Raw genomic sequence first — 12,579 nt, 5'->3', positions numbered from 1 at the left:
CAGCCTCTGCGCTCTGCACTTGCCAATCAGAATTTGACTTTTCATGGAGACATAATGACCCTTCTAAAAATAAGCCTGAAAGGAAGAGAAGTCATCTTTGGTGGAGGAAATGGGAGGATACCGAGTCCTAAACTAGAGCTCAAGAATTCTCAAATGCCCAGAGGGGTCACAGGGGTAAAGCATCCAGGTGGAACAGACAACATAGTGTAGGCAGGGCTGTCAAAACGGAGGCACACCTGGACCCAAGGGGCAGCCTTCTGATCCAGGAGGGTGGGGACCAGGTGGCATGTGGCTCCAGACCTTTCATTTTCCAAGAGAAACCAAAATCCTCCAACATTTAAATGGGGCAACTAATATGAAAAATACATCCCTGCCTATATATATTCTGTATGTGTCAAGACAGTGCAGCATAGACATAATACAGTCGGGGTGGTGACTTCCCTTGTGGTCCAGTGGCTAAGACTCCATGCTCCCAATGCAAGGGGCCTGGGTTGGATCCTCGGTTCGATCCTTGGTCAGGGAACTAGATCCCACATGCTCCAAATAAAGACCTTGCATGCTGCAGCTAAGACCCAGTGCAGCCAAATAAATAAACAATAAAAAACAAAAACATAGTCTGGGGCAATGTAAGCCCAATTTTTGAAATCACGCCTAAGACAGACATTCATATGAAAAAGAACAGTCCATTAGGGACAAGGATCCTTTTGTGAAGATGGCTAAAAACCAAAGCTCAAGCCTCAGCAAGGGGTGGGAACCTTATGCCACATGTTCTGAGTTCATTTTCCCTGTCTCTCTCTATCTCTCTCTCTTTTTTCCAAGATCTCTGATCTCAGAAATCAAAAGTACTGATGCTTCTCACAGGTTATATTTTTATGGTGTCCCAGAATACGGAAGTGACTATATCTACAATGCAGCGTCACTCGACTATAGGACAGCCTGACATTAATGACTTCAAAAAAAGTTTATCTTAATTTCCCAAGTTTATCCCAATTTCCCAAGTTTATCCCAGTTCACAGCTTCACAATACCTACATATAGTAGTTTTGCTTGCTTTGCTGGGCTGAGTACATCTGCTGAAAGAGTTTGTAGTCAGACTGCTAATTTATAAGACTAGCCTTAATCAAAAGGCATTATTTCATACAAAAGTTACTATCATCCCCCACTTAGTGGGTCTCTAGCCAGGTGTCCAACAGAGCAATGGCTGCTGTTTCTAACTGGTCCATAGATGGGGATGGCTCAGCTGCACAAAGCTCATTCCAAATCAAGAAGGGAACTGTGATCAAAGAGGAGAACCAGCCCATTTCCTTCTGAGGAAGGTGAAGTTAACAGTCTTACAATAATTAACTTTCTAATTTGAGTCTTACTACTCATACTCTCACATCAAAGAAAATAAAAGTAGGCAAGTACATTTGAATTATTTGTTCCTGTTTAAGACTGAATGGAAGATACTCAATTGGTGTTAGGGATCCAATTACATACAAAGCAAAGATACACTACTTTATTTCATTTTTGTTTATTTATTTACTCATTTTATCTGTTTCATTTAAAAGCAAAGGTCTTCCGGGAAATGAAAGGACTTATTAAGTATTAAATGCAATTTTCCCACTTTTGTAAATAGATACACAGACATAGCAAAAAGAATACACTACTGTCCATTAAGGTACTTATAATGATTCTGCAAATAATTTTTTGGTAACAAGCTATACATGTTATTACCTTTATATTATTACTTTTCATCATAAGTCAATAAGTCTTTAGTACCTATTACAAAACATGTGCTCATTTAAGGGACTTTTGGAACCCAAGATAATTTACCAAAATGTACTTAACTCATTAGGGGTTTTCAAGTGGGGGATTTCCTTTTTCAGGTTTTTGATCATCTCTTAGAAAGTGATTACTCCTTAGCAGTTGTGGTATAGTGCTAGTAGCCTTCAGAGAGGTTCCTTTGAAATGCTGACACTTCCACTCTTAGGAACTATTTAGAAGTAAATTACTTGTTTAGTATTCCAAAAAAACTTACTTAGAGACAACAACAAAAACTTGAGTCCTCTTTGCCTCTATCTCACTTTTCTCCTTCTATAAACTCAGTGCAGGAAGAAAAACTGCTTTCTCTAAATTAAACTCTAGTTTTGCCACTAAGGGTGGTAACTGTATTATGGAGATAGACAATAGAAGAGTTTTCATTCATCTAATTGAAGCTAGCGGTGAGGGCCCTGAGAATCTTCACATATCAATTTCATTTTTGCCTCCCAATCTTGGCATCGTTTACCAATGTGTGTTTTTACATGCTGGTTGTTAATGTTTTAAATTACATTTCATAATATTTTATTCAAAAGAATTTTCAAGTCCACCATGAGATAAGGAAAATCTGCTAAAAACAACAATAAATAGAAACACACTACAACCTATTTCTTGCTTCTTAGCCTGGCTTATGGAAAAATTATTAAATTACAAATTAAACAACTTTATTTCCTTTATTTCTCCTCAAAGCTCTCCTGCATGATTACTTTAAATACACCGGTTTCTTTTTCAGCTGCCCTCTCCTTTCCCTTGCCCATAATTTCGAAAACTCCAAGAAATAAAGGACAGGAAAATGGCTATCTAGTAATTGCCTAACCATAGACCTAAATAGCATAAAACAAAAGCTATCAGAGCTATGTGCTATTAAAAGAAGCAGCAGCAGTGCTCACAGCTATTTCTCACACAAATTTCTAAAGTAACTGCCTTTTCTTCTGTATCCGAACGACACCCAGAAACTGAGAGAAAACTAACTTCAAGAGGGAAGAAAGAAGGAAAGAGGTAAAGGATGGGATATTTGCTGATGATAGATCACACTAGAGATGAGAGGACTAGAGAAGAAAGAGGGAAAAAGCAAGCATGGCCGCTCCCTCCCATCCCTTTCCAGTCCACTGACACGACTGAACCAAATTTGCTTGTGTTCCATGTAGTTAGCACTCACGCCCTGGTTTAATTCATTTGCGACTAGTAAGTAAGGCCCACTAAGTGCTCGATCATAAAAGCAAGCATTTTCTGAGACACACAAGGTGACATAATGGTGTGGAAACTTCTTTAAGAATAGAGGTGTGATGCTGGGCCCCTGATGGGGGCAGGGCAGGATTCTGTGTAACCAAACTGAAGAGTCATATTAGAAAAGGGAAATAGAGGATATACTACCAAACGTAAACAGGACTGTCTGTGATGCAGTTATATCAGATTTTTTTTCTTTCTACACATCTATATTAACACATTTTATTCAATAAACATTCACTTCTGAGGTTCTATATCATATAACAATAATAAATGAATGTTTAATATATATCATATATTATAATAGATATTACAATATGCATATACAAATAAATGTAAATCTGTATTTTCACATGTGTGTGTATGAATACGTATGCATTCTTTCAGAAAAGCAGTTTCCTTGGTGTTTTAAACAGGCACCCCTGGTAGAGACGCTATAGTATCATAAAAGTAAAGTGTAGCTCTGGGCTTTGATAATTTTGCTATACGAGTTAGAATTGTAGTTCCTAGAACTAAGAGATTGTCAAAGCAACCAAGACTGCAATAAGGCAGTGGTTCATGATAAGGAAGAATGTGATTTGAGGTTGTATAAATGGTTTCCCAACTTTGAATCTCAAATTTTCTCAAAGAAAAGTTCTAAAGGAGCCCAAATATCATACATTACTTCCAAAAGGACCAGGGGGAATTTTTTTTTTTTCCAACCACAAGACAGTTCCAGACATCGATTTTTTTTTCTTTTCCACTCTTGGTGTCATCTGGATATAGGTGTGGTCGACACCCCCACTCCCACCCCCCAGGCTTTGGAATGGGATCTAAATTGGATTTAAATTCAGTCCTGCCTCTTACTGTTTGGACTCGACTTAGGTAAGCTGTCTGAACCCCATTTTGCCATCTGTAAGATGGAGATACTGCGCAGCTCTGCGAGAATTGACGGAGATCATACTCATAAACATTCCTATCACACTGCCTGGCACATTGATGAGGCCCAGCAAACAAGAATCCACTGGTTTTCAGAGAGTTCGGAGCTCAAATGAACCCCTTGAGGCCAAGGTCTTCGATCAGCCATCACCAAGCCGGGATATCTGAGGTAGGGACTCTCCAAAAGAGGTGGATGCGGCTTACGCTTCTAAGCCGAGTTCAGGCTGCTCAGCGCGTGCGCGGTGGCAGCAGGTACCACCGCCTGAGCAATGGGGCCAGGGTTACCTCCCGCCCCCGAGTCCGGCAAGCCTTGAAAGATTAAAAAAAAAAAAAAAAAAAAAGGAAGAGAGAGAGAGGGAAAAAAAGGGGCGGGGGGCAAACCTGAGATAGTGACTCACTCTCAAGGAGAGGGATTCCCGGAAGGGAAACAAAACAGTTTCTTTTTCTGTGTAGCAGTAAAAAGGTAAACAAGTCTCTTTAAGGCGCATTCAGTCCCAAGATAACGTTTTCAAGAAAGAAACGGTGCGCTCCCAAAGCCTCTGGTGTAACCACTGCCTCGAGGCTGATTTATTCCCTAAAGTTGGGAAGTGTTGGAAAAACTTGTATTATCCATTTCGAGACTGCAAGTTCTCACCGCCCCGAGGCGCACACGTTCACAGCACAGCCTTAGCGAGACAAGCAAGGACTTGTCCAGAAGACCCTTTCCTGCCCCAGACGGGGCTCTCCCTGCAGCGACCCCCAAACATCCTCGGCGCCGGCCAGCCCCCCGCGCCCACCCCCTCGGCGCCGCAAACCGCGTTCCCAGGGGGCACCCAGAGATGTTCCTCCGGCCTCGAAGGCTCGCAGCTTCGCATCGAGCCCCAAGAAAAAAGAGTAGCCTGGTTTCCTAAGACCTCGCCTCAAGAGAAGTCCTAGCAGTCAAGCGGAGCTAGCGGGGCAAAGGCCGGCCAAGGCCGCCGCCCACGCGCTCGTCCCCCGGCCGCCCGCAGAGCGCGTCCCGCGCCAGCCCAGGGCCGAGCTGGGAGAGGCCCTCGCCGAGGCAGAGGCGACTCACCAGTGACAAGTGAACCCAGATCCCGGACATGGCTGTGGAGCAATCTCCGAAGTGAAGGAGCCTTTCCAACTGGCACCAAGGCGAGGTACGCACCCGGGGAGTAGTGAGCCCCGATTAGCCCCTCCCCGAGCTCCAGCCGGCCTGGGAGAGTGCTCCCCTCCCGGGCCCGCCCCGGGCGCTCACGCACAGTTACTCTCCGGACGCTTTCCTCTTTCTCCGGCAGCGTGTCTGAACACCTGTTGGTAGCTCTTTTGAAAAGACCAAAAGTAACGTCGCCGGGGCCAGGGGGTGGGGGCTGGAGGAGGAAGCTTAGCTGGGGAACGCCCGGGTAGGGGAGGGCGCCTTTGATTCTGCAACCCTGCGCCTGGAGTTGGGGGTGGGGTGGTGGAAGGGGTGTTGAGTGGGGAGCGGGGAAAGAGCCAGCGTTTGTTGCACAAACGGGCATTTCCCGTTGGGAGCGTTTCCGCAGTCTACTGGCATGCTCGGGTTCAGGGAGGACTAAGGTGCAGAGCGCACGCGTCTTGCTCGGAGCAGGAGCCTCGGCTGACTGCTGCGATTCCCAGAGCAGACCCAGCCTTGGCTCAGCTCCGTGTGCCGCGGTGGCCACGTTAGAGGCTCACAGGAACCCCGGACTAGTGCCTGTAGTGGCAGTGCTGTGGGGATTCCGAAGAGGGAGGACCCTCTGTATTTTATTCTCACGAGGAGTACAAAGCTAACTCCTAAGACGAATCACACAGCTCCAGCTACATGATTAAAAGCTTACAATTACTTCTCCTCCTTTATTACTCATTATTTCCTGGGCAATTTTCTTTATTAAAAAAAAAAAGTATACTTTAGTGCTTTGGTTAACAGCTCGAAGTCATTATTGTTTTGGAAAAGTTGATCCGTCCGGTTAGCCAGTTTGCAACAGTTTTACAGGAGGTTCGTATAATGACATCCTTCATGAGCGTGAATCTGAAAGTAGTTGGTGAGCGGGGAACCGCATCCTCCGCGAAGCTCTGCACCTGCGCTCTGTTGCCCATCTTCCCTGTTGGCTGTATCCCATTAGGAACACTCTCCTTTCCCTCCCTTTGCCTGCCTCATTCCTCATCCATGCGGATCCTTCTCTGAAGACGTTTTCAAGACATTTTCGTTTGGGAGATCTTCCTGGCTCCCAACGCAAGGTTAGCAGCTAAATGCTTTCCTCCTAACTGCTTTCACTCTCCGTTTGCTGCTCTGCCCTCGTGGCCCTGTCTTACAGCTGTGGACTTACCTGTCCCCTGCTTCACTGCCCAGCAGATTATTAGTGCCATGAAGAAGATCCTAGCTGGCCAGTCCTGCTCCTACAGTTCCCAACCCAAAACGGACACAAAGAGAGGTGGATGGCGGGGAGGTTGGGGAGAGGGGTGTAGACGGGCTGGCGTATGGAGACTCTGTATTATCTTTGCAACTTTTCTGTAAGTCTAAAACTATTCTGAAATTAGAAGTTTATTGAAATTTAAAAAAAATCATAACAAGGAAGGGAGGAGAGCAAGACAGCTGACAAAATCAGCATCTCTTGGATTTCCCAGGTGGCTCAGACTGTAAAGCGTGTGTCTACAATGTGGGAGCCCTGGGTTTGATCCCTGGGTCAGGAAGATTCCCTAGAGAAAAAAACGGCAAGCCACTCCAGTACTCTTGCCTAGAAAATCCCATGGATGGAGGAGCTTGGTACAGGCTACTGTCCATGGGGTCGCAAAGAGTCGGGCCCTTCTCCCTAATATTTGCCATTTTAGCCCAGTGAGGTAGCTAATTATTATATTTATTTATAAAAAATTGTAGCTGAAAAAGTTTAAGCAATACTGACAGTTTGATTAGTTAGTAAGTAGTAGATTCAGGAGTTAAACTTCGATATTCTTGCTCCTAAGTCCTTGTTCTTTCTCAGTTCAGTTCAGTTCAGTCGCTCAGATGTGTCCGACTCTTTCGACCCCATGAATCACAGCACGCCAGGCCTCCCTGTCCATGACCAACTCCCGGAATTCATTCAGACTCGCGTCATCAAGTCAGTGATGCCATCCAGCCATCTCATCCTGGGTCGTCCCCTTCTCCTCCTGCCCCCAATCCCTCCCAGCATCAAAGTCTTTTCCAATGAGTCAACTCTTTGCATGAAGTGGCCAAAGTACTGGAGTTTCAGCTTTAGCATCACTCCTTCCAAAAGAAATCCCAGGGTTGATCTCCTTCAGAATGGACTGGTGGATCTCCTTGCACTCCATGGGACCCTCAAGAGTCTTCTCCAACACCACAGTTCAAAAGCATGAATTCTTCGGCGCTCAGCCTTCTTCACAGTCCAACTGTCACATCCATACATGACCACTGGAAAAACCATAGCCTTGACTAGACAGACCTTAGTCGGCAAAGTAATGTCTCTGCTTTTTAATATGCTATCTAGGTTGGTCATAACTTTTCTTCCAAGGAGTAAGCATCTTTTAATTTCCTGGCTGCAGTCACCATCTGCAGTGATTTTGGAGCCCAAAAAAATAAAGTCTGACACTGTTTCCACTGTTTCCCCATCTATTTCCCATGAAGTGATGGGACTGCTCTTTCTAACTCCCCTCAAACCTCCCTCACTCCGCACACACACCTAACCCTGAAGTTTAATGAAATAGTAATAGGTACTTTGTGGGAAGAAATGTGTTACATGATCAAATGATTTTAGAAAATTCCGGGTTAATTTGAACAGGTCTTAAGAGTTCTCTGAGCCCTCAGTATGCTAATACACATTCTGACTAAGATGGGACTGTGATCTATACTGTTCCCTACTCCTCTTTGTCCTTATGGAGTTCTTTGAAGAACACCTACTGAATATCACCTTATGAATGCTGGTGTTCTGGAAGAAACAGTTCAGACGTCTTTAACAGTTAATTTTAAGAACACGTTTTTACAGGCCTTCAAGGGCAAAGAAATACAATTTTAATAATAGAGTTTCAGGCACTCTACCAGATGTGGGAGATGCTTCGGACAACCATCCTGATTTTACTCAAACTGCACCATGTAAGTGAAAGCCTGCTGCTTCTACTCTAAAGAAATCCTTGCCATGGAACATTTCATTCTGAACAACATTTAAACACATATCTACTTATTTTAAAAAGCTGGGAGGAAGAAAACCCCCGATACCCTTTTACCACCGAGATTTTTTATTTCTTATCCCCTAATGGTTAAAAATTTTTGTCAACAAAATTTCTGTTACTAAATAGCAGCAAATTGATTTTAATAATCCCCATCTGTAGTGCATACTCATGACTGTTTTTGCTACATCTTCTCCCCTTCTTCCTGGTAACATCTTCCAAGTTGCCTTTGTCCCTCTTCTGTCTTCTTGGCTATTGACGTAGTTGCGTTAGTTAGGATTCTCTAGAAAAACAAAGCCAATAGGATACATACAGATTAGCCATAGATACCAAGATTTATATATAGCTATTTTTTTGGGCTCCAGAATCACTGCTGATGGTGACCGCAGCCATGAAATTAAAAGACGCTTACTCCTTGGAAGAAAAGTTATGACCAACCTAGATAGCATATTCAAAAGCAGAGACATTACTTTGAAGAAAGCTGAGCACCGGAGAATTGATGCTTTTGAACTGTGGTGTTGGAGAAGACTCTTGAGGGTCCCTTGGACTGCAAGGAGATCCAACCAGTCCACTCTGAAGGAGATCAGCCCTGGGATTTCTTTGGAAGAAATGATGCTGAAGATGAAACTCCAGTACTTTAGCCACCTCATGCGAAGAGTTGACTCATTGGAAAAGACTTTGATGCTGGGAGGGATTGGGGGCAGGAGAAGAAGGGAACGACAGAGGATGAGATGGCTGGATGGCATCACGGACTCGATGGACGTGAGTCTGAGTGAACTCCGGGAGTTGGTGATGGACAGGGAGGCCTGGCATGCTGTGATTCATGGGGTCGCAAAGAGTCGGACACGACTGAGCGACTGAACTTAACTTAACTGAACTGATATCTATTTAGACCTATATATAAACAGAGAGAGAGAGAGAGATGTATTGTAAGGGATTGTTTTATGTGATTATGTAGGCTGACAAGTCCAAAATGTACCAGGAAGGCTGGCAAGCTGGAGACCCAAGGAAGAATTGCAAAGGCCATCTGCTGGCAAAATTCCCTGTCTTTCAAGAGAGGTCAGTCCTTTTCTTACGGCCTTCAACTGGTGGGATGAGGCCCACCCATCCTATGGAAGGCAACTGCTTTACTCAAAGTCTCCTGATTTAAATATCAATCCCATCTAAGAAATACACCTAGAAACACCAAGTCTTTGGATCCTGTGGCCTAGTCAAGGTGACACATAAGATTAATCACTACAGCTGCAGAGACACCAATCCCAGAGTCTGTGTGTGTATGTAAAGCAGGGGAGAGGAGGACAAGGAACCCCACGTGGTTAATGCAACCAGCTCATCACTTTCTGTCGTGAGCTTTCCAGGAAACAGTGGGACGCAAGCTCTTCTTTTTCTTTTTTCCACTGTATTTGAAGTGGAAATATTTGCGGTAGAGAACTGATAAGGTTGCTTCTGCCAGAGCTGAAGGCAGAGTCAGCCCATGATGAGAAGAAACCACACTGAAGGGCCAAGCCTGATAGTGTCGCCTGAGTCTGGAATCAACTTAGTGCTGAAATCGGAAGTTAGGCTACCCACAGTTACCCAGCTCAATACAGTCTCAATGTTTGCTTAAGCCACAGTCTTACAGCTAAAAAGAGCCTTAACAAGTAGGTCATCAGAGCTTATAATCAGCATAAGAAATTCTCTGTTATCAAAATTAGTTGTTACGAATAGACTGTTAGAGTTTCAGTAAGGATGATGGTCTTAAACAAGCCTGTAGAGATGGCTGAAGATTAGGAACATCACTTCTACCAAAGAATCTTTCTGTCACTAGAGGGTGCCAGATACCACATCAGCCAAACGATGAGGCAGCTTGAACAAGGTTTAGACTCATGAATAAAAATATATTTGGGTTCTTGGGAAATGGAAGAAAGAGAGAGAGAATCTAGACATTTTCATCTATATGAGAACATTCTTCCAGGATTAAAGACACAATGTATACAAAGCACCTAGCACATTCAATAAATACTACTTTATCATCACTCTTCCTAAATGAGGTGTGTTCACAGGACAGGTTGCTAATTGGGGTCACAGTTCAGGTGGAAAGAAAGACAACTTGAGTAGCTTACAACCGCTTTCCTGTGCTACATCCTGTATGACTGTGATTGTGACCTGGAGGTACAGCCCAAGGGAAATACGTGGAGCCTGGCAGACACAGGCTGGAAAGCTTGGCCACTGGGATATGGAGCAAGCTCCTCAATCTCCCAATGTCTTCTGCCTTGAAACCTGATGTATCAGCCTACCTCTTGAGCAAGAACTTGTAAAAGACAATGGATTAAAGCACATTCATTTGTTTAATGTTTATTGACTGATTTGATAGAGCCAGGTCTTCAGTTGCGGCCCACAGGATCTTTGTTGCAGCGTGCAGGCTTCTCCAGTTGCGGCACACGGACTCCAGAGAGTGCTGAGTAGTTGCGGCATGCAGGCTCAGTACCCCTAAAGCGTGTAGGTTCCCTGTGTGCATGCTCAGTCGCTCAGCTGTGTCTGACTCTTTGTGACCCTGTGGACTATAGCCCACCAGGTTCCTCTGTCCATGGGATTTCCTAGGCAAGAATACTGGAGTGGGATGCCATTTCTTTCTCCAGGGGATCTTCCTGACCCAGGGATTTAACGCTCATCTCCTGCATTGGCAGATGGATTCTTAACCACTGACTCAACAGGGAAGTCCCTAAAGACTGTCGTGGTTAAGATGCGGAGTGCACTCTGAGCAGCAAGTAGTTGAAGAAAATGGTTCTTCTGTAGGTCCTGGTTTTGTAATCCAGTTGGACACTCCTTCCCTGAGTGCCCTGAAAGCACAGATTTTCTATGAATCCACACACCAGAAATGGGCCCATCCACGGTGTTCCAAACCACACATGAAAAGATAGGGGCCACTTTTCAAGAAGAGCTAATCTGGGGCAGATGAGATTTAAGGCTTATCTTGAGGCAATATTTCTTAAGCCTCAGTCTACCTTTTGCTATTTCTGTGGTCCACTTGTACTTTCATTTAACTAATATATATATAATATATGCTTCCCTAGTGGCTCAGAGGTTAAAGCGTCTGCCCACAATGCGGGAGACCTGGGTTCGATCCCTGGGCTGGGAAGATCCCCTGGAGAAGGAAATGGCAACCCACTCCAGGATTCTTGCCTGGAGAATCCCATGGACGGAGGAGCCTGGTGGGCTACAGTCCACGGTGTCGCAAAGAGTCGGACACGACTTCACGTTCACTTTCACTTTCTATATAATATATAACCAGGGTCAGCGGAGCCTGGTGGCCTGCTGTCTGTGGGGTCGCACAGAGTTGGACACGACTGAAGCAACTTAGCAGCAGCATATAATATCTAACTTAGTTATATATCAGTTATATAATATACAACGAACATATATATAATATAAAGTCAACCTGCATTATTCTTAAGTAATTTATTTTAAAAATAACATAGTATATTGTATTCCTGCCCTGCAGATAGACTCATCAGTACCAATTTTTCTACCTGCCGTATATACATGTCAATACATGGTATTCGTTTTTGTCTTTCCGACTGACTTCTCTCTGTACAAAGACTATGGAGAGAATGGATTTCTGGACGCAGCGAGGGTGTGTATGTGTGTGTGATGAATTAGGAGATCGGGACTGACATATATATGCTACCATGTGTAAAGCAGACAGCTACTGGGAAGTTGCTGTGTAGCACAGGGAGCTAAGTTGGGTGCTCCAAGATGGGTGGGATGGGGCTGGGGTGGGAGGAATACTCAAGAAGGAGGGGATTTATGTGTGCACAGAGCTGATTCATGTTGTTGTACAGCAGAAACGAACACAACATTGCAAAGCAATTATACTCCAATTAAAAAATAAGTTTAAAAAGATGTTATAGAAATAGAAAAAAGAAAAGCGCATTACATTGTAACCATAAATGGAAAATCCGCATTCATTACCAAAGATAGAAGGTATCTGTAAAAATAACCATTGAAACAAAATAGTTGCCTTCATACCACTAAAAATGTTTCCCAAACCACCAGTGGTAAGGGTACTGAAAAGGTTGACATAAGGCATGAAAGTCTTTCTGCTTTAGCCCTCCTCTCTGCCTCCAAAATGACCACCAGAAAAAAGAGCAGCAAACCTGGGTAATATCAACGTCAAGAGATGTCAGAGCAGCATGGAGTTAGGGGCAGCCATTGCCTCTTAAGCCCCACCTAGTGCTGAAGGGATGAGATTGGGGGAAACCCTGTGCCAAGGCCCAAGCCTTTCCCGTTAGAACAGGCTGAGTGACAGCTCAAGGGAGATGACGGGTGAGAGATAAAGGAGGGTTACAGAGAGTCTCGTAAAGCTAGAGATAGAATGCAGAGTAAGGTATTAGAAAAGAGAGGATAGGGGAACCGTAGGCTAATCTAGAGCACAGACCACACGAAGAGAAGGACGAAGATGGTTTTCTGCTGAAGATGGCCTTCGTCAGCTAATACAGAAGAGTGGGGAGAATAGGCT

The 12,579-nt window shown here is 44.3% G+C and overlaps 1 protein-coding gene and 1 long non-coding RNA gene across 2 annotated transcripts in view; one reads left to right on the top strand and one right to left on the bottom strand.

Annotated features, from left to right (window-relative positions):
- The window catches only part of FAS (Fas cell surface death receptor), a 32,910-nt gene extending 27,875 nt beyond the window's left edge, over positions 1-5,035 (bottom strand). Inside the window, 1 exon segment of the mRNA NM_001123003.1 lies at positions 4,999-5,035. Coding sequence (NP_001116475.1) covers positions 4,999-5,028 — 30 coding nt within the window. The 5' untranslated portion in view covers positions 5,029-5,035.
- The window catches only part of LOC132658442 (uncharacterized), a 31,926-nt gene continuing 23,936 nt past the window's right edge, over positions 4,590-12,579 (top strand). The window contains exon 1 of the long non-coding RNA XR_009598094.1: positions 4,590-5,083. This is a non-coding gene — a long non-coding RNA (uncharacterized LOC132658442). The remainder of the gene's footprint in view (positions 5,084-12,579) is intronic.

The sequence above is a fragment of the Ovis aries genome, chromosome 22, assembly GCF_016772045.2.
Source record: "Ovis aries strain OAR_USU_Benz2616 breed Rambouillet chromosome 22, ARS-UI_Ramb_v3.0, whole genome shotgun sequence".
Classification (NCBI taxonomy): Eukaryota; Metazoa; Chordata; class Mammalia; order Artiodactyla; family Bovidae; genus Ovis; species Ovis aries.
The sequence above is the reverse complement of the archived record's forward strand: the minus strand, read 5'-3'. Positions and strand labels throughout refer to the sequence as shown.